This window comes from Diachasma alloeum, unplaced genomic scaffold (genome assembly GCF_001412515.2).
Source record: "Diachasma alloeum isolate Michigan unplaced genomic scaffold, Dall2.0 Dall_scaffold_00186, whole genome shotgun sequence".
Taxonomy (NCBI): Eukaryota; Metazoa; Arthropoda; class Insecta; order Hymenoptera; family Braconidae; genus Diachasma; species Diachasma alloeum.
The window spans coordinates 496,976-519,370 of NW_021680352.1; the positions used below are offsets into that span (position 1 = coordinate 496,976).

The 22,395-nt window shown below is 40.3% G+C and overlaps 1 protein-coding gene and 2 non-coding genes across 10 annotated transcripts in view; 1 reads left to right on the plus strand and 2 right to left on the minus strand.

Annotated features, from left to right (window-relative positions):
• The window catches only part of LOC107048295 (afadin), a 60,699-nt gene that overhangs the window by 36,586 nt on the left and 1,718 nt on the right, over positions 1-22,395 (plus strand). For 2 of the 8 annotated variants that reach the window (XM_015271403.1, XM_015271407.1), the window contains 14 exons: positions 7,867-8,258; positions 8,491-8,609; positions 8,759-8,995; positions 10,359-11,688; positions 12,480-12,545; positions 12,630-12,703; positions 12,778-12,896; positions 13,576-15,960; positions 16,249-16,347; positions 16,779-16,920; positions 17,013-17,993; positions 19,803-20,358; positions 20,713-21,204; positions 22,114-22,226. In XM_015271403.1, coding sequence (XP_015126889.1) covers positions 7,867-8,258; positions 8,491-8,609; positions 8,759-8,995; positions 10,359-11,688; positions 12,480-12,545; positions 12,630-12,703; positions 12,778-12,896; positions 13,576-15,960; positions 16,249-16,347; positions 16,779-16,920; positions 17,013-17,993; positions 19,803-20,358; positions 20,713-21,204; positions 22,114-22,226 — 7,105 coding nt within the window. Of the gene's footprint in view, positions 1-910; positions 992-7,866; positions 8,259-8,490; positions 8,610-8,758; positions 8,996-10,358; positions 11,689-12,479; positions 12,546-12,629; positions 12,704-12,777; positions 12,897-13,575; positions 15,961-16,248; positions 16,348-16,778; positions 16,921-17,012; positions 17,994-19,802; positions 20,359-20,712; positions 21,205-22,113; positions 22,227-22,395 lie in introns of those variants that run through there. The other 6 variants (XM_015271404.1, XM_015271406.1, XM_015271408.1 and 3 more) reach the window with 6 other exon arrangements.
• Positions 18,857-18,930, minus strand: Trnav-aac. The gene has a single exon. It is a non-coding gene; the product is annotated as a tRNA-Val (tRNA).
• On the minus strand, positions 19,286-19,359 carry Trnav-aac. The gene has a single exon. It is a non-coding gene; the product is annotated as a tRNA-Val (tRNA).

Here is a 22,395-nt window from a genome sequence, read left to right on the forward strand (position 1 = left end):
TCTCCCCCCAGTTCTATTTTCTCCGCTTCGCCACATGATTATGGAATGAGTTTTGTTGTGAGCGCGGCGTCTGCGCCAGTCACACGTGCGCCGTGACGGATTTCTACGTGTGTTTGCTCGGCGGTAACTCCAGCAGTTTTGTTTTAACAGGCGTTGATGACGGCTCGGGGTGTTCCCACAATATTTATTTAACAAAATGCGAAGCAATTCCATCAATGTTAATTTTTTGAATCGATAAAAATTGAAAATAAATATTGATCAACAATTTCAGTTGACCAACTCTGTTTCTCTTCCTCAAATGAATGAATCAATAAGTGAATGTAAAATTCATGTGGAAAAAAATGTGCAGAAGTTTTTGTAGAAAACGAATCAAAAATTATTTATTACAAATTCCACAAGTTGAAGTGGTTGATGACGAGTGGACGTGTGAAATTTAATAATTGAAGATGATTAATTAGTCGAGTAATTGATAGGTTGATTGAATTTTTAAATTGTTCATTCTGAATTAAATTTAAAAAATATATTTTATCAAAAATCGTTCAACCTCGGGGTTATTTCTGTGAAAATCAATTGAGTCTTTAAAAATAAAATAATCATAAAGAATTCATCAAAATTAATGAATATCATTGAATTGTGTCCTTCAAATCTAAAATTCATGTAAAAAAAATTATCACAATTTCTTATAAAAAAAGAGCCAAAAATTATTTATTATAAATTTCATAAGTTGAAGTGATTGACGACGAGTGGACGCGGGCAATTTAATTATTAAAAATAATCAATTAGTCAAGTAATTATTAAACTGTTTAGATTTGAAAATATTTATTTTTTGATTAAATCAAATTAATGAAATAAAACCCCGTAATAATTTCCCTGGAAATCAGTTGATTGACTGAAAACAATAAAATCACAAAGAATTCATAAAAATAAATCAATATGATTGGTTTGTGGTCGTTTAAACCCCGTCGTAGTGGCAAAGTCGAGATATTGTTGGGTAAGTTTCGAATATAATTCAAGTCCAATCAGCGTTATGCCATCGCTGATTAATTACTGCTGAATGACGGCAGAACAGGGCAGGGAACGCATACATAATCATCCAGTGATTGAAACAATACCCGCAGTGATCAATCACCCATTATTTTACAATAACAAACCTGAAAATAATTCCTGATGAAATTTTAATGTGTGTCACTTTCTCGGGAATTTATAATCAACTCATTTTAATATTTCTATTGTGCTTTCTCTTTGTTATCGGCTGACCTACAAGCGCTCCTTTCAGCCGAACGCACACGTTTGTTTGACTCCAGTTTGGTGCAATGAAATATTCAGTTTCTTACGGGAACCATTTTCGTTTTTTATTTCTACCAATGTTCAATTAGGGAAACTCGTCGCAATCGACAAATTAGAATGGTCGAGGGAATTTTATTTTACGGTTGAAATTATTTAACATTTTATTTCTCTCCAAGTGGAATTTTTTTTTTTGCAAAATTAGGAACATTTATTTTTTGCTTTGAATGGAAATTTCACTTTTATTCAAATTTTCTTCATCAGTCGAATTCCATGAATATAGACTTTAATAAGCTCTATTCATTGACCCCAATTAAAATTCAATTTTTCATACAGATTCGAAAAATTGATATTTTTCCAAAAGCCGATTTTTCAACGATCACTCAAAAAATTGTCATCAAAATGGAATTAGTCGTGGCTGAAATAATTGATAACAGTAGCCTCTTGATTCTATCAGAATATGATGGGGGTCGCACAATTAGTTGTTGAGTTACAGCACATTGTTTATGCGATTTAAAAGAAAATCCTGAATAAACCCTGATTAAATCCCGGCTATACACTGATTAAACCTTGATTGAACCTCGATTAAATCCGGACTGAAAACGAATTCGAGTCTTGAGAGGGTTTGAATGTAGAATTATTTGACTGAACGAAATAATACGCAAAATTTTGATGACATTTCAATTGATGATGGTACTATGACATGAAAAAATAGAAGAAGTGAATACTGAAATAAGAATTTTAAAAAAGAGAACCCATTCGGAACAATTATGGAAAACCATTTACTCTCGTGTATTTGTTATTTCTCATGTATCAATATGAGAAAAAATAAATAAAAATGGAAATATATGTTTGCGCAATTGAAATTCTCTTCATGATGAGTCCGAAGGAAGTTGCCTAGCACTAGGTGAATACAGGGTCACTGCACTAAAAGTCATTGTACTTAACCCGTTTGCTTTTCCTCTCTGCAATCCTTCGCAGGTAAAGAACTTTTTCACGCAATTTACACACGTCGGGGAGGGAGGGGATACATCGCTGACGTTTACGTGCATCGCAGTGTGTGAGAAAAATTGTAATGACTGGGGGGGTTATTACATGGTGTGCGAGAGGGGAAATGAGGAAAAATTAATTAATTGAGGAGGAAATACGTGCCATTACATGTTTGCTTCATTACAGTATTTTGTGCGAAAGTGTTGAATTTTTCATCGTCAATAACTCAACATCGGCTGAGTGAAATCGGGCGATTTTTTTCTTATTTTAAAGGAATTTTTTCAAAGTTTAAAATGAAGTTTGATTCATCCAAATCGCATCATTTAATGGGGAGATATCGATAATTAAATACAATTAATTTTGGAATCCAAAATTTATCTTTTGTGTCCTGTATTTAATCGTCCGATTTTGATCGACAATAACTCGGCTTCCGCTGAGTGAAATCCTCCAATTTTTTTTCCATTTTGAAGATTTTTTGCAAAGCTTTAGAATGAGCGTCAATTAATTGAAATCGCATCATTTGTTCCGGAGATATCGATGATTTACGTAGACAATCGGTTTATTTCGCTTTAACCAGCGAATTTTCGGTGATAATTAACGAATAATAAAACATAATGGAACATCAATCAGTTCTAACCGTCAGCATTTAACACGTGGAATAATCCGGTTGCCGCATTGGTGGCAATCATTCAGGACGACCTATATTCTCCATAACCCTTGCGTGATGTATAGCGAGACAATTGTCACGCACGTCAATTGATGGAGGGTTGTATCAGTGATTGTAGCGGCTGGTATTTTTATAACAATTTAATTCTGGGGTACAGGTGGAATGGGGGAGGGCTAATGAGGTGGGTTGAGGCTTGGGGCTGATAGCCCTGGACTCTGGCCAATGTACCTATCAGCTTGATTTCCTGTTGCGTTTTCATGATGTAGGTGGGCTATCACAGTCATGTAGAGCGTCGGCGATCGATTTCATTCAATTTCTCATGTCGATTGATTGAGGTGAGGATGACACTATCGATCTCGAATCTCAACTCAAACAACTGAATTTCACGATTGAATGGGAGCTCTGTAATGCGTTAAATTTTAATTTTCGATTTTTTCGGCTATAGCGACCAAAAAGTAATTATTCAGATCCAAAAAAATTTTCTTCAATTGTTCGTTAATAAATGGATGGAATTGCATCTTTTTTTTTAAACGTAGGTATTGTTGATCCCTATCAATCGTCATTAATTAAAATTTAATTCATCGATTGGTTTTTTAATTTTCGAATTTTTTCGGAAATCGGTTGTCCCGCGATAACTAAAAAAATTTTCTGAATTGATTTAATGACAGCTTAAAAATTTGTTTGGACGTCCTTTTGACCGAGTTCGAAGATGAAGGCGATAGCAATAATCGTTATTTTGATTAATTTGATTTTTATGATGATTGTTGAAAATTTCGAATTTTTCATGAATTTCCCTGAGAGTGAGGTTTCTTCAAATGTGATGTTTCAAATTCATTCAAGTATATGTAAATAAAATTTTTCTATCAACATTTTATCGAAGGGCTGAGGGGAGAGATAGAACTGTAATAAGAACAATGATGATGATAACTTTCAACTAACTTGAAAATCTGACAAAATTAGTTGAAAAGAAATCTTATTCAATTAAATAAATGACATAAACAATGAATTATACATGATAGAAGGAAATAATGTACAAAATAACCGTTGGCTTCTCACAAATTAATCATTAAAACTATTCCGATCAATTTCCGGAAAACGATGATTTCCCATCACCACTCCGCAATTTCCCACAAATCATTGCAACATGGCTCGTAAAATTGTCTTCAAATATACCTTCCACATTAAATAATCATGCGACTAAAGCCGCAGTAGGGATAACCGCACGCAAAAGAATCCTCAATAATATATGGGAAAACTCCAAGATCAATATCATCATTTCATACTTTTTACAATGGAAGAAAAAAAAAAACAGCCGACATTTCCGAAGGAAACGAGTGCCATCCACATTGTCTAAAAATCCGCCGTCAGTCATCGAATTATGAAAAATTCTCTTCCCATTTTTACGAGCATAATGGACATTTCGAAACAATGAACACTGCGTAGTGACAATGAGCAAGATATAAACACGGGTTGAAACTTTTCTGAGCCACTGGCTGGAATACATCTGCACTTTATAAATGTCAAGCCGCATCAGCGCTCCGGGGGATCCTCTTAATTACAAAAGTCCAATTGAATTTTTCCACAAATGTTTCGAATGAATTGAATATTGTCCGCCAGACTGGGGGGGGAAGGGGGAGGGAGGGGATTATTCACGTGTGGATAATGCATGTTTTCAATGAATGGTCATGCAAATGGTGATTTCGAGTAACTGCTTTGTCCTAGACCCCATAAAGTTGGTTTATCGATTTACCAAGGGTATATCACATGGACTTTGCGGCTATTTTTGTTGGGGTTTTGATATTACGACGATTGTTATCGTTATTTGTTAAACGGTTGCTTCCGTTTATGACAAAGTCAGTTTTTTCCCTGCGACAAAAATTAATGGGCCGGTTTTAAATGCTCTTGGGAATATTTTGTTGATATGTTTTAGTCATCAAATCATTTATCGCAATATGAAAATTCAACAGCTGATAAATTGGGACATGATTCCCATCGATCGTATTGCTTTTATCAGTAAGAATAATTATCAACAATGAATTGAAAAAAGTGATCGAATCTGAGAGGAAAAAGGGCATAGTGAACGGTCAACCTATAAATATCCTCTATTGAAAAAGGGAAATTCTCCAATTCGTGAGAACCCCCTGAGGCCCCATCTCTCCCCCATAAAAAATATCGACAAATATCCGCATTGGTCGCAAAGATGTCCCTGCCTCGTCATGCATAAATCCACACTGAGAACTCCCTCCCAACCCCAGTGCAACCGTACCTGACACCACTAGCAAAATGCCTCGTAGCGTCACGCTAGAGCAACGACTGAACAGGATTCCTCTTTGATATGGTTGTATGCCCCTTCCCAAGGGTCTCAGTCGACTACAACTAAAGCGTGGAAAGAGTCAACTTTTATTCCTCCGATACTCGCATTTAATCCAATTGCTTATTCCAACGTCTTCACTCACCGAAAATAGAACTTGTCCAAGTTTTGTGTACGTGTTGGAGGAGACAAGAGGGGGCGTAACACAATTGCGAGAAGTTTGAGTGCAACTGTATCGGTCAATTCGAAACTGGTGAACATATTGTGCTCTGTGTTCTGTTCTGTTTTGCGATGAATGAAGTAATTGAGGAGGACTGAAGGGTCTTTTGTCTCGATCGTGATAAGCAACTCTATTTTGCGGAGAAATACATTTTGCAGGATTACTTTTTCTTATGGCTCATGGGCTAGGGGGCATCGTGAATATTTAGAATAGTTGTTGGAAGATCGTCGTCGGGGAGTCGTGGAGTCGGGCCGCAAGGGTCAGAGTGTTATGTACTCCATGCAGCCGTAAGGGTCAGAATTTCATCTTTATAACATTTCTGATTTGCTGTTTTACACATTCGTGAGGGCCAGCATCTCATTTTTGACGTTCATAAGGGTCAGATTTTGTCATGTTTCAACCATTTATGAGTCGAAGTCCGTAAGGGTCAAAAGGCGGTCGTAAGGGCCAAACAAAATCGGTAAGGATCGTAAGGGTCAGAATATCATCTTTATAACATTTCTGATTTGCTGTTTTACACGTTCGTAAGGGCCAGAATCTCATTTTTGACGTTCATAAGGGTCAAAAGGCGGTCGTAAGGGCCAAACAAAATCGGTAAGAATCGTAAGGGTCAGAATTTCATTTTTATAACATTTCTGATTTGCTGTTTTACGCATTCGTAAGGGCCAGCATCTCATTTTTGACGTTCATAAGGGTCAGAATTTGTCATGTTTCACCCATTCATGAGTCGAAGTCCGTGAGGGTCAAAAGGGGGTCGTAAGGGCCAAACAAAATCGGTAAGAATCGTAAGGGTCAGAATTTGTTTTATTTTACACATTCCCAAGGGTCAAAATCTCATTTCCGACATCCCTAAAGTTCAAACAAGGTCGGTAAGGGTCGTAAGGGTCAGAATTTGTCATATCTAACATTTGTAAGGGTCTGAATTTTATTCTTATAACATCCATAAGGGTCAAACGAAATTAATAAGGCTCAGAATTTAGTATTGTTCACACATTTATGAGGGTCAAAGTCCATAAGGGCCATAAGGGTCAAGGTCTGTTGTATTCTACACATTCTTAAGGATCAAAAATTCATTTTAATGACGTTCATAAGAGTCAAACACCAGTAAAAATTGTAAGGGTCAGACCTTTTTTTTATTTCACGCATTAATAAGTCACAATCCATAGGGGTCAGAAGCGTGAAAATCAGTTATATTTCCCATATTCATGAGGATCAGAATTTCACACATCTCGCATTAACAAAAGTGAAAAAAGGGCGTAAGTGCCGTTTCTCCAACTTTTTTTCCCCCAATGGTTCGGCGACATACGCCCTTTCCCCTTCACCTCCGCAAATTCTTCTTTCCACCGGATACGTCGTTATTTTTAGTCAAGTCCCAGCAGTGCCGCCGATTTCTTCACCAGACATTTCAGTCGCATTAAAAAATTCGCGAAACTAGTGCTTCAGCATTTCACACGAGAGATAATTATTGGCCTCCGGGATATGAGATGGAGAGGCATCAAGATGTGTGGTAATACCTCATTTCATTTACGAGACTCTTTCTACGGAGCAATGAAATTGAATAAAAAAATTGCCTCCCCGATAATTTCATTGTTTCATCGAGCCCCGGGTGTCCGCAAGGGGTGGGGGGGGAGAGCTACAATGATTGCTATTGTCAAATGTTGTTACCCGGATAGACGACAGAGAGACCCTCAATTGTGCAATGGGCAGTTACAACGATTATGGGAGCGCATCCGATAATTTTTTCCGCCGACGAGTTGGAGATATCGATGTCGGGTTTAACGTTTCATGTGTTCTTTCATTGGAAAAAAAATATCTTGAAGTCGTTCATTTGATTGAAATAATGTCGCAAAAATAACGTTAAACAAGTGGGAAATTCCTTTTGTCACAAAATAGTCAACAGATTTTTTGCTAGAAATTGGAAATTTAATTCGGAATGGAATTTCTATGACGATGTATTTTAAATTGAATTCACGGATGCATTGAATTCAAACTTGACCCAACGTTGGTAGCCAACATTGCCCCAGCATTGCCGCAATGTTGCAATTTTTACCTTTCCCTGAATATTGGTTTCAAAATAATTTTGAGGCAGAAATTCTCCCAGACTGGAAGCTTGAAGGTCGTGGATTCAAACCCAATCCCTGGCGATTGTTCGCCTTTCCTCAAATTTCATACTGTGTCACATTGATCTCAAAATGAGAAATGAAATAATTTTTTGTATACAGAAATTGAAAACAATTAAAAAGTGAGAAATTCCTCATGTTCTTCATCCTCAGGATTTCTCTAGTTCCCCTTTCTATAAAATAAAAAAAAACTTCAGAAATAATCAATCCAATTATTTTTTTTGATTGAAATAATCAATCAAATTACGTTGACGAAATGTTTTCAATGTTGCAGGCTCCATAATGTTCCACGTGAGGAGAAGACCAGCGGACTACGTACCAAGAAAAAGGAAGAAGAAACCAGCCGGCAAATGGAGTGAATTTGATCACAGGTACGAGGACGAGAGATTGCCATTTCTCCTGGAGCTCAACCCCGATGGCACTGAGATTCCCGGTGGAGCTGGGGTTAAGCATCGCCTCCAGCCCAATGTCACTGAAGTTGGATCAGAGAGGCCTATAGGTCCTCAAGCTGTCCAGGCCCAGACGCTGACCCTTACTGGGCCCACTGTCATGCCCAGGCACTGCGTCATCGCCTTCACCGAGAACATTGTTACCCTCACGCCATGCTCCAGGGATGCACACACTTATGTTAACAATCAGAGGATACATCAGACCACTATTCTACAGGTAGAACTAATCCCATTCTAATTTTTTTATCGTCAACTATGAGAGAATTGCTGAACTTTGTAATGAGAGAATTAATCAACTCAAAAGATCCTTGAGTCAGACGCCTAGTGTCTAGTATACATGTCTTAATGTCTTCAATTTGGAGAGAGAAGCGTCTCAATTTCAGCGATTTGCTTCAGCTTATCTAACAAATTCAACACTATTCTAAAAAATACGATCTCTAATATTAAAGAATGGTGCCATCATCAAATTCGGCCGAATGCACACCTTTCGGTTCATTGATCCAACCCCAGAGGATCGAATTAGGCAGCGCCAGGAGCCCAGTAGGCAAATGGATTACGTCTACGACAGGTAAATACTCGTTTCAATAAACTCACAAGCTGAATGTTTGCACAAGCCCCAGTGCCACAATTTCATTAGACTGCACGCCCCCTTTATTATCATTTCCATAATTATTTTATTTCGCTTTACATCGTGAATCCCCACCCAAAATCATGTAGACGCTCACCAGACATGAACAGCCAGGACGTGAATTCTGAGAAATATAGATCGGGCTCAGGGACACCGAACGATGGTCCAGATTCAAATCCACCGAGCCCGACAAAATCAGCAGCTGCTAATCCCCGGAGTCCCACAAATGCACATCCCATTGAGAATACACACAATTACGAAACGACATTCGATTTAGATGGAAATGTTGAGACTGCCAGTTTGACCAGCAGTCGAGACAGCAACAGGTAACGTTAATTTAGTTTCATGTTCAATCGTTATTGTTTGTAGACAGGAATATATATCTATGAAATCTTCGGGATTAGGTAAGTGTTCACATAAAGAATCTGCACGTTAAAACTTCACGGCAATTCAGCCGACAGTAGACAATAGACTAGCATTTGACGATCTTCATTCTTGTTACCAAACCTTTCACATGTTTCAACAATCACGAGGAATTAAGTCAGGATAAAGATTCCAGCCATCCTGTCATTTGATCAACGACTCGGGAATGTTAAACCACCAAATCACTCCCTATAATTCCAAATTATCCCAACAATACGATCTTCAGAATCGTCCATCTGAAGTTTTGCCCAGTCAAGTCCATCACGGACAGTACAAATTGCGCAATAGACTAGCATTTGTCGATCTTCATTCTTGTTACCAAACCTTTCACATATTTTAACAATCACGAGGAATCAAGTCTAAAGATTCTAGCCATCTTGTCATTTGATCAACGACTCTCATACTTACCACACCTAAACATTTAAGAACAGGAATGTTAAACTACCAAATCACCCCCTATAATTCCAAATTATCCCAACAATACGATCTTCAGAATCGTCCATCTGAAGTTTTGCCCAGTCAAGTCCATCACGGACAGTACAAATTGCGCAATAGACTAGCATTTGTCGATCTTCATTCTTGTTACCAAACCTTTCACATATTTTAACAATCACGAGGAATCAAGTCTAAAGATTCTAGCCATCTTGTCATTCGATCAACGACTCTCATACTTACCACACCTGAACATTTAAGAACAGGAATGTTAAAGTACCAAATCACCCTCTATAATTTCAAATTATCCCAACAATACGATCTTCAGAATCGTCCATCTGAAGTTTTGCCCAGTCAAGTCCATCACGGACAGTACAAATTGCGCAATAGACTAGCATTTGTCGATCTTCATTCTTACCAAACCTTTCACATATTTTAACAATCATGAGGAATCAAGTCTAAAGATTCTAGCCATCTTGTCATTTGATCAACGACTCTCATACTTACCATACCTAAACATTTAAGAACAGGAACGTTAAACTACCAAATCACCCCCTATAATTCCAAATTATCCCAACAATTCGATCTTCAGAATCGTCCATCTGAAGTTTTGCCCAGTCAAGTCCATCACGGACAGTACAAATTGCACAATAGACTAGCATTTGTCGATCTTCATTCTTGTTACCAAACGTTTCACATATTTCAACAATCACGAGGAATCAAGTCTAAAGATTCTAGCCATCTTGTCATTCGATCAACGACTCTCATACTTACCACACCTAAACATTTAAGAACAGGAACGTTAAACTACCAAATCACCCCCTATAATTCCAGATTATCCCAACAATACGATCGTCAACCCCGCGGAACCGACCCAATTCTCCCAGCAGTTCTAGAATTCCTCGAAGAAACCGAAGAGGCATTCCTCCACGCGGTTATAACCGACGTCGAGCCATCGGCCCCGCAATTCAAATTAGCCCCGACCTATACTCTGTACCTAGCCGCCCGCTACCGAGCAAGTACCCACTACAGGCCGGAGCTCCAGCCAACCGAGAGGGCGCACAGATTAACAGTAATGCTGGCAAACGTTGCCACAATGATCCAACGAGTGATCCAAGAGCGTTACATGGACGCCTCGTCCTTGGCCCTCTGGTTGGCCAACGGTTCCGAGCTACTCCACATGTTGAAGAGTGACCGACACGTCGGTGCCTTCTCCACACGCGCCCAAGACATCTTGGCTGACGCTGTCCAGACAGCGTTCGCTTCATTAGTAAGATGTGTATCCCTTGAATTGGCCCCGGCAATGTCACAATTCATGGCTGATGCTGACGAGCCGGCGAAGGAAGCCGGTGTTTTGCAAATATTTTCAAACACAATGGCCCTACTTCGACGGTGCCGTGTTAATGCCGCTTTGACTATTCAACTGTTCAGCCATTTGTTCCACACGATAAACGCCACGGCTTTCAATGCTTTAGTTTCAAACGGCAATCTGTGCGTTCGTTGGTTCGGTAGGCGTTTGAAGACCCGGTTAAATGCCCTGGAAACGTGGGCCGAGAGGCAAGGTCTTGAGCTTGCCAGTCAATGTCATCTTGCCACGATAATGCAAGCAACCCATCTGCTTCAAGCGCCCAAGTACAATGCCGAGGAGTTGGCGACATTGAGCTCGACATGTTTCAAGCTCAATTCGCTCCAAGTGAGGGCGCTTTTGCAGAAGTATCAGCCGGCTGCTGACGAGCCTCGATTGCCGCCGGAGTTGATTGAAAATGTCGTGAGGATCGCTGAGAGTGTGGCTGATGCATTGGCCAGGGCTGATGGCAGGGAGATCAGGCTTGAGGAGGATCCAACCCTTGCTTTGGCTCTACTTCTACCTGAGGATGGCTACAGTTGCGAGGTTATAAGGGGTGTGCCACCTGGCTTGGCTGAATTTCTCGCTCCACTTCAGAGGGATGGCCTTTGCAGAATGGCACCGCAACCCACTAGCAGTGGATACTGGACCATTTACATGATTGATCATCATAATAATTTCAGAAGCCCAAGTGCTATGAGCAATCGATCTGGGGGGTATTCTGGGGGACATGGGGGTAATCACAGTCAGCCGGAAATTCAGATTATCAAGCTACACAAGTCGACTAATGGTATGGGGCTGAGCATCGTTGCCGCCAAGGTAAGATGTCTTTTTTTAGTTTTAAAGGGATTTTATCAGTTGCAAACACCTTAATTCATTCGAAACAGGCTATCTTCCTCCATTTCCTTGATTTTATTTCATAAATTTTTCACCTTTACTTCAGAAGATATTAATCATTAAAGTTGAGCAGTCGTTTGGAGATGACGAAACGGTACGAATTTGACTAGAAATTAACTCCACATGGCAAAATTAGCAAAGAGAAAACATCGTCTGGAACAATAATTCATTAATTACGTCTCCCCAGAAAATGGGCGAAATTTCACGTGTAGATTTGGTGTCATAATCATTAATGAATAATCAAATATCAACTATCTCTCTTGCACTCTCGGTGTTTCAGGCCTCTGAAAAATCTCATGGCTCGTTCACATGAATGCAAATCAGCGCGAAATCCGTGATTAAGGTTATGCTCCAGCTATGGCTACTAAAATACCTAAACAGAAAAAGAGAAAGTTTTAATGAAACAATTTCTTTTTCATTTTGACAATTCCTCTTTCTCCAATTTTGCAGTTCCATGTTTACAACAACTATAAAGATGTTGTTGAGATCTTGGGATTTACATTTTCCCACATGTGACCAGCGGCCCGTGCGCCACGCCTGTCACGCTAGACGGATCGAGTTTAAATGCGGATTTCCGTCTTTCTATTTTTTCTTTTTCTACTCCTCATGTATATCACAGCCGTTATTCTTCTCGTTGTTATACCGTTATTCACATGTATTTATGTTATTGTATATATGTACCCCCTTGAGTCAGGAGTCTTTGTCTCTTTCAGGGTGCCGGGCAGGATCGTCTGGGCATTTATATCAAGAGTGTAGTAGCCGGAGGAGCTGCTGACGCCGTGAGTTTTCCCCCGAATTTCTCTCAACATTAACCCACAACTCTCGATAAATCTCCAATTTTGTGTTTTGTTCTCTCTTTTAAGGACGGCCGATTGACAGCCGGTGATCAACTACTCAAGGTTGATGGCCAGAGTCTAGTAGGAATTACTCAAGAAAAGTGAGTGAATAGTTCTATCCAAAATAGAAGATCATTCATTATTTCTTTCTCAATGTTGAATACCTATTCTGCAGAGCTGCTGAATATTTAGTGCGAACGGGACCAATTGTAACACTTGAAGTGGCTAAACAGGGTGCAATATATCATGGACTTGCTACATTACTGTCACAGCCATCTCCTGTAATGACTCGAGGTAAGTCCTGACCAAATATTTTCAACTCCTAAATTTCTGGTGACAAGTCTCTGTTGAGGGGTCATTCAAGTATTACGTAAGCAATTTCTTCTGCTGTATCAACCCTTCTCATCCATCAAGGGTCAACCCTCGTTGAGAATAAAACGGTAATTAGCTGATATAGCAACTCCAATTTTCGCGGTTTACTGATGGGTAACTATTACAGTTTATATGTTAGTCTTGAAACATATCGACGTAATTTAGGTCGGGACCTGGTTTGCTATAAATGAATTTAACCTTTTTGAGCCATCACACTTACATGGATGCTCATGTGGATGTGCGGGCCCTTCTATTCTACGCTTTTCCTTTTAAAAGCAGTTTTTTCAATTTTACTTTAAACATTAAACTTATTCAGTTTCCTCGAAAAATTCTCAGGAGTAGTTATATGCATCAATTACCAATAAAACATTCTCAAGGTTGAAAGGTCCGCAAAGATCAGGCCCTTTCGAGGGTCAAATTTCATGTCTATCAAGAAAACGAATAACGCAATACGTAATATTGAACCCCCAAAATCTTTTGCTTTCGTCATCGTTAAACCCACGAACCTCCCCCGAAAGCCCGCAATAACAATAACACCCCAAATAGATGACGGCTTGAACTAACGCTTTAATTTTAACAAAAAAAAAAACAAAAAACGCAGCGCATAAGGCTCGTCCAAAGTCTGAACAGTTAGAACATCCACGCTTGGGGGATACGGCCCAACCATCGACATCCTACTCAGTGGGTAACCTCTTATCCACCCCAATGCTAACCGATCACTATCAAGAGCGTCTGGTGGATTGGGACACAGGGCCCGAGCGGCCCCAGCCAGGTGCGAATAATATATGTAAAAATCCAAAACAATCGACTAACCTCAAATCCCCCACCCACTCTGGTCTAGGTATACCCAACAAGACTCTTAACCGTCAAAATATTCACAATTCGTGTCTTAACATATATCCAATCGACGAATCCCCGATTGACGAGGAGTACGTATGGCCGAAAAATCAAAAATGGACCAATAAACGACCAATTCCTATAATACAAGAGCCCCAAATGTTCCTAACTATTCCGAGCCACCTCGAGCGATATCCGCGGTATCCACCGCCACCAGAACCAAGTGTACCTAGTAACACCCCGATACAGGGGGACATGTCGAGGTGCGGGTATTACAGCGAAGATAAGACTGATCTGACATTTCCAACCATGAGTTTTGAATGCAATGACGAGGCACACGATTGCCAGACATTTTTGGGTATCACAGAGTCAATTCCCTTCATAGATCAGTTCGATGACACGTGTGAGGGGGCTAATGACGAAAATAAGCCTGAAGACGAGGCGAAGAGTGACGAGACCAATTGCCCCATTCACAAAGACAGACAAAATGTGCCATCCCCTCACTGCTGTTGTCACGCTCACATTGCCCACTGTCAAATGCACAAGTTGTGCGACGAGAAATCGCCGAAAACCAGTCTAAATCCGGCGGAATTACAGTATCAGGAGGTGGAGACCTCCGAGGCGGAGGATATATCCTCGAAAAAAGATGACAAACATTCCGAGAATAGCACATCACCACCGAAAATGCACACAATAATGCCGGAATTAAATTTAGATCTCACTGGTTTAAATAGCGACGTCTCCAGCGATGAATCGGCAACTGAAAAATGCTGGAAATCCCCGGAGGAAATACGCCTGGGTTGTGGTAGAGTTGCTGCACTAGCTAAACACTTCTCCCAACTCGGGGAAGCTGGTTTGATTAAATTCAAATCCGTAAAACTTGGTTCATCAAGGCAGTTTGTGTCTGAGCCGGATATGGCGTCACCACGGGACTTTGGTTGTGCCAGGAGACCGAGGGATATGAGTAAATCAGAGACCGACTTGTTGAAAGCTGACAAGAGTGTGGCTACAACACCCGAGAGGGAGTGGAGTATGATTCTATTGGACATACAGACGAAAAATGAGATCGATGAAGGGCAGACCAGAAATACTCAGAAGATAATGTCAACGAGTCAAGAATTGAGGAGGAGCGAGTCGAAGCTGTCGATGGCAGAGCAGCAGGAGATCATAAAACAGCTGCAGGAATTCTGTAATCTTGATAATGTCGATGCACCCCTGTACATTCCCAATTGTGATAACGAGAGGATCAATTCAATGTCATCATCGTTAACGGTGGAAGGCCATTGGAGCAACTCCAACGAAGGAATTGACCGGTCTAAGCTATCTTTCACGGATCTCTCAGAAGGTCAGAGCACTGTCATAAGGGGGAGCATGAGCCTTGATAATCTGAAAGGAGGGGCTTCCCCTACCGTCATGAGCACGGTCAGCATTCATCCAGACACAAAAATCAACAAATTGGAGAAATACTGGTCTCTCAAAGATCTGATACCGACTGAAGAACGAAAGTGTTCAAAGGTGACATCTGAGCCGGTAATATTTCATGAAGACAGAAATTTTTTGCGGGTTAAATCGATGAATGCGAACAAATTGGGGAGGGAGAATGTCACGATAGAAAGTAGAATATCCATTAGTGAAGATGATAGAGATAAAGTTGTCAATATTGGGGGGACGAGGGAGTGCGCCTCGAGTCCCGTGAATTTTTCATCGGGTGTTGAAGGACTTCCTACGAAAACTAAATTTCCGAATTCCTTCATAAAGACGAAATTCAAGTCTAAAAGTGAGGATAAACTCGCGAATGAGAAGTCCGAAAAAATCGAGACGAGTCAATCGCTAGACAACCTAGAAGAGTCTTCTGGAATGACAAAGAGTCAAGCGGTCTTGAACGACGAATTCAGGAGGAAGTTGTCGAGGGCCTCTATGGAGACCGTCCAGCGATCGAAAAGACTGTCATCTTCCTCCGAAACAGTAATTCCCATACGAAGTAAGGACTCTAAGATCGCAAAACCGATAAAGAAAAAGTCTCTGATGGTCTTGAGAAAGAAATCCAAAAGCGATCTGGATATTTCCGAGCGCAAACCCACCCCGAGGTTCGAGCGGGGCGATTGGATATTCCGTGAGTTTCCGTCGTTGGAAATCGATAACGATCCCCGTAAGCTCGACAAATACAGAATATACGTGTAATAGCACATGAGCCTGGTTCTGTTGTACATTTACGTGAATTATTGACGAAGAGTCTTATTTATTATTTCATCCCCATCCAACCATTCATCAATTATGATTAATTATTTACCGATTGTTTTGTGTTATGTCAATATTAAGCATGCCGTTCAATTAATGCACAATTGATAACAGTAAGATAGTGCATGCCAATGTCCGTGAAAATAATCTAGTCGCATGACAGCATTAAAGAAATTTTCTGCATCATTCGCTATGATAGGACCACGTCGCATGAGCGAACGCGATCTGCCATCACGAATTGGACATGAAACGACGCACCATCAAATTCACAGCAGTAAATCAGTACCAGCACTTCACAGTAAGTAAATCCAACGGTTGTCCGACAACTCATCCCCGACAATTGACCCTAAGACATCTCATCCTCTTCCTCTTTGTCGTTAATGTTGAGGGCGTGGGCAAATTTGGGCGAATTAGTGAATTTCCTTCACTTCCCGTAAAGTGTCATCCCCGTACGTCCGTAGGAAGGGTAGATGAGGGTTCGATCGCGTAGAGATCTCCCTCTACTCCAGCAAGTCATTAAATGCCATTGCCATTAAGGAGAAATGTCTCCGGCCAAATTGTCGAGGAGGAATTGTCGCAACAAGAAAAAAAGTCATTGGTGGACCCGCTAATCGCTTGAGCACAAAATTTTCCTGTCACCACGTTTGTCCACTAATAGTCCCCCGACAACCCAAACCCCCCCGACACCAAGACAATCACCCGCCAAAAAACTTCAAGACAATTTCTTAGACGTAGGAACAATCGAGGGTAAGCAGCAGCACGAAGTCTTCAATCCAGGCTACAGCCGTGCATCATCAAGTAACAGTGTAACCCCCCCAGTCCAGCCGCCCCCAATGCCCGCTATGAACGGCGCAACTTCCCTCCGATCACGGTAATTAATCTCAAAACTTTCCGTAACCTAATCACCCAACTTCGTCCCCAGCGAAAACCCATGTAATTGAGCGTTACTTAAACCTCCTTAAGGTCAAGCCACAATCTGCATGATCCGATGAGAGCAGGAACCCTGCCCCCCTCGGGATTAGTAAGTAGACAGCAATCCTCGCCGAATCTCCATCCGACACATCCGGCAAATGTGGGAAGTCTTCAGAGCAACGAGGCAGAGCGATTCTATCAGAACCTTAGCGTCTACAGACATCAGGATCCCAATGTCAAGCAGCAGCCGAGTCCGCCGCAGCCGTTGGACGAGAGGACGGGTCTGCATGGTCAGAAGAGTTTGCGGGGTTCCCAGAACTCCCTGAACCGACCGGGAACGGAAGTCAATCACCAGACGCTGTCCAGGGACAGACCGATTTCCGCTTACATTCCTCAGGGACAACAGCCTTACGCCGGCCAGATGCAGCATCCCATGCAGCAGCCGAGGTCGCAGTCGTCTAGGGACATAATCCGACAGGAGGCCAAGCTCCAGGAGATGCAGGAGGAAGTCAGGAGGAGAGAGCTGAGGGGTGGCAATCCACAGCTGACTAATCAGTACCGACCAAATGCTTACAGCTCTAGACCAATTACATCAGCTCAAGCTGGCAACGCCATCAGACCGGCTAGGCCACCGGTGGGATCGACTCCCAATCTTGCCACCAACTCGCCGACATTCAATTATTATGGACAGTTCAATAATAAGCAGATGCAGAATCAGTACGCGGTTGTTCCGAAGAAGGTAGATCTTACGAGGGTGGGACTGGTTAATGCGGCTGAGCACAACAGGGGCCATGGGAATGATCAGGGACACTTGGCTGAGCAGAACCGGGTGTACATGGGGGGGCAGTATTCTAATGGACAGTATTCCGGCGAGGGGGTCAGGGGACAAAATGGCGGGGAGGGGCATGCCGACGAGGTGTCACCACCTGTGAGACCTGCCCTGCCGGAGGACAGCGGGTACAGGGAGAGCCCACCACCACCACCCCTGAATACTTCTACGCATCCCTTGTATACGAAGCAAACTGATTCTGGGTAAGTATCTTTTTTTTTACTTTTAATACGGGTTCAGGTTTTTATGGGCCTCGAGTCGAGTGAAGTTTTTATGGCGGAAGAGGTACAATCAAACTTTTGTCGTAAATCAAGTGATGCTTTCATCCACGTGCGGTTCCTCTTCAGGACTAGTTTATTTCAAATTTCAAGGGAAGAAGTAATGAGAGAGAAAATGGTTGATGATTTATCGTCATTTTTATGTTAATTGGAAAAGACTTCGCGACGAAATCCCTTCGGAGCCATAAGAAAATACATTAGATTACAAAAAATGTAGAAAAGATTGAAAACATTGAAAGTAAAACAAAATGGAAAAAAAATAATATAAATAAATCAGGATATGAAATTGGGGATATCCGAACGATGCGGAAGGGAATTTAATTTTTTGAATACATTATTCAATTCATTGGAAGACCGAGTGCAAAATAGCAAAACCTGCGCGTAAGATATCAGAAAAATAGATAGGATAGTGCTATGTATACAAGAGGGTTAATCGAATGCCGGTAACTCTAGTGGATTTCCTACACTATCCTTCGAGGGGTAATACTGGAAAAACTTTGGAATCAATCTTCGTTTTTATTTTGTGCGTTCAATTTTTTATGTTTCGCTCACGGTCTCGGAATGGATTCAATTATCTGTTGAAAATTTTTTATTTCATTTTTTATCGTTTCGATGAAAATCAAACTGATCAATTGAGGGAGCCATATGTACTAGTTAACGGTGATGATATACTCACTACGTTTTACGCACTTGTAACACAGTATATAATCGAAATTAATATGGAAAAATAATAGAGGTGTATCAAATGGTGATTAATTTCAATTTTCAAGAAAAAAAAATTAAAAAATTGTTCTCGCCCGGGTTCGAACCGGGGACCTTCCGCGTGTTAGGCGGATGTGATGACCGACTACACCACGAGAACAGTTGAGGAACTGTCGACATAAAACTGGTCTTATACTGCGGGACCGGAGAAAAGTATTGAGAGCAAAAACAAAGTTTTTATTCTCATTTCGAAAAAATGAAAAAACAATTTAAAATATTTTTTCATTATGTGTGCGATATTGTTATGGTTGTAATATAACTATTATGAACAACATTCGATGAAAATAAAGTTGATCAATTGAGGGAGCCATATGTACTAGTTAACGGTGATGATATACTCACTACGTTTTACGCACTTGTAACACAGTATACAATCGAAATTAATATGGAAAAATAATAGAGGTGTATCAAATGTTGATTAATTTCAATTTTCAAGAAAAAAAAAATTAAAAAATTGTTCTCGCCCGGGTTCGAACCGGGGACCTTCCGCGTGTTAGGCGGATGTGATGACCGACTACACCACGAGAACAGTTGAGAAACCGTCGACATAAAACCGTCCTTATACTGCCGGAGCGGCGCAACGTATTGAGAATAAAAATTTTTTTTTTTTTCGTTTCGAAAAAAATTTCTTTTAATGCTGCCGTTGTTTCATGATATGCATGATATTTTTACGGATGCATAAGTAATTCACCTGACCCTCGTGGTCCTTACTAATAATTTTAACAACACTTTAAAAAAAATTTAAAGTACTTTTTAAAAAAAAATTCTACTTGAGAAAAATTAAATTTTTTTTTTATTAAAAATGAAAAAATGCAAGACAATTTTTTTTTGAGTCCTGAAATAGTATTATCTTGAGGGTCAAGCGCCAGTCACCGGTGACCCTCGTGACCCTTACTAAAAATTTTAAAGATTTTTTTTTTCAACTAGAATTTTTTTTCTCACCAATAACCCCGCCCCCTTCACCTCCGCCAGGTACACTGCAAGTATGCAGGATCCCCCAAGAGGCAGTTACTACCCCGCAACAACAACAACAACAACCCAGCAGCCGCGTCAGTACCAGTACAACGCGACGAACCCCTGGCAGCGAGAGGAGCGTGAAAAAGAGCAGGCGCGTCGTCGCGAGGCCGCCAAGCTCTGGCGGGACCAGCAGATCGCGGAATTATCCGCATTAATGAGCAGAACGCCCCAACAAGAGGAGCAGCTGCGGGCGCTGCAACTGGAGCGTGATTTCCAGAAGCGTGCGGAGGAGGTTGCCAATCAGCAGGACGACGACGACGAGAGCACGGAGATTGATAATGAAAGTGCCCAGAGGGTGCAGGGACTCCTGAGAATGGCAGCCACGCACGACCGAAACAATCAGACGAATTTATTAGTATTAAGAACAAGCACTAGTAATCAGTCGATGAGAGGGCAGCCCCTGTCACCGCAGCCTGTGGGGAGTCAACTGCAATCAACAAGTGTCTCGTTGCATACGGCCACCAGTCAGGGCCAGCAGGGGGGCGTCTATGGGGGGAACGAGGTTAATTCGGTGAGTAAAATTTTCAGGTGAATATTTTTTGGGATGACAATGGCATTTTTTAATGAATGAGTGTAGAAATTTGCTTTCGAATGGGTTCTCTTTTGTTAAATTCTTATTTCAGTATTCTCTTCTTCTATTTTTTCACAGAACTATCATCAATTGAAATAAAAAGAAAACAATTCTAAAAAATATTTTTAAAAATCTAAAACACTTCTGAAATGTTCTAAACAATTATTAAGCATTCTAAACAAATCGAGAAAAAATATTCTAAAGAACCCAAAAAATTGGAGAAAAATATTTTGAAAAATAGAAAAAAAATGTTGAAAAATTTAAAAAAATGCAAAAATTGTGAAATTTTTGCAGATGAGCATCGGCTCTTCGATGGCCTCGAGCTACACCTCCGGCCAATTTCCCGGGAAACAATTGCCGACTGGATACAGCGAAGATCGTGAGCGCCAGAGGAGGATCGAGGAGCTCAAGAGGAAGCAGAACGAATTCGACGAGAACCAGAGGAAGAGGGAGGAGGAACTCCGAATGCAGCAAGTGTATAACAAGAATCAGCTCCACCCAGGAATGCTCAGGCTCGACAACCTTGTGATCAACGGACCTAGCTCACCCCCTGGTGAGGCACCACCGCCACCTGAGAGGGGCTCCAGCTATGCGGTTATGTCGCAGCAGAGTGCCATGAGGTCCAACACCTCGAGTGCTTCTAATGCTCCTATTGGACAGCATGTTGCCACCACAAAGAGGGTGTCCTTCCACGATCCCAATGCCAATGTTGAGACGAGGAGCACTGGGGTCTCCAGCAATCCTTCGTCCATGAGTGGTATGGATACTATTCGGGAGGATCCTAACGTAAGTTTAATTAATTTTTACTTTCAATTTTTACTTTTTCATTAAAAACGAGTAATAAGAAATTGAAAACAAAGTTTTCGATCTGGGAAATGTTTAACTTTCATTTGAGAAATCGGTATTGGGGATTTACCTTCTCAGATGAAGAATAGGTGATAAATTATAGAAGCAACAAATAATTGTTGGGGAGTCATTGTTCAATTTTTATTAATTTTTTTCATTTTTTAAAAGCGATTGATAAAAATTTTTCAATAATTGATTTCAGAAATGTTCAATTATTTGAGAATAAGTGTGATTGGGGATTTAATTTCTTGGATGGAAAATAGAGTATAAATTATAAAATCAACAAGTAGCTAATTCAAGTTCACGAATTAATTTTTATAATTTTTTTCATGTATTAAAAAATATTCATAAAAATAAAAAAAATTGTTTGGAAAATGTTCAATTATTGGAGAACAATCATTATTGGGAATTTGTTTTCCTGAATAAAAATTGAATTATAACTTGAAAAATAAAAAAATAAATGATCACTTTTATTAATTTTTTTGATTTACTTAAAGTTATTGATAATAATTTTGAAAAAATTCTATTTATTTAATTTGTATGAAGGATAAATTATTAATTAACAAATCAACAAATAATAATTGACAAATTTTGTCACAACGCACACCTTTGCAGTTGTCCAAGTAAGGTAGTACAGTAAAATTAAATTTTAATGCGTGTTTTATTTGAGATAAATGTTCCAGTTTTATGCATGATTATGATCATCATCAGTATCATCTCAGCCTCATCGCCATTACCGTCGATTTTATTGTGTTTTCTTCATTATTTGCATTGCGAGAGATGTTACATTGAGGGTAGAAAGAGTTTCGAGGGATATTTGATTGATTTTTGGTTCGTCTTTGATTTTAGAACTTTATAAATGACGCGGAGATACTGCTGGCATCTCCAAAGACTCCGGAAGGCCCTGGTGGACTCTTTTCCACTGCAACACCAGGGGTTATAGGAGCACAGGAAGTTTACAAGTGAGTTTTCCTTGTATTTTTAACAATTGATAAGTTTCATTTAAACTATTTTTCAAATATTTTTTGTCATACTTCGTACATGAATAAAAATTTCATGTTTTCTTGAACAAAATAATTCTTTAACTATAAAAAAATTCCAAAAATAATGAAAAAAAAAAAAGTATTATAA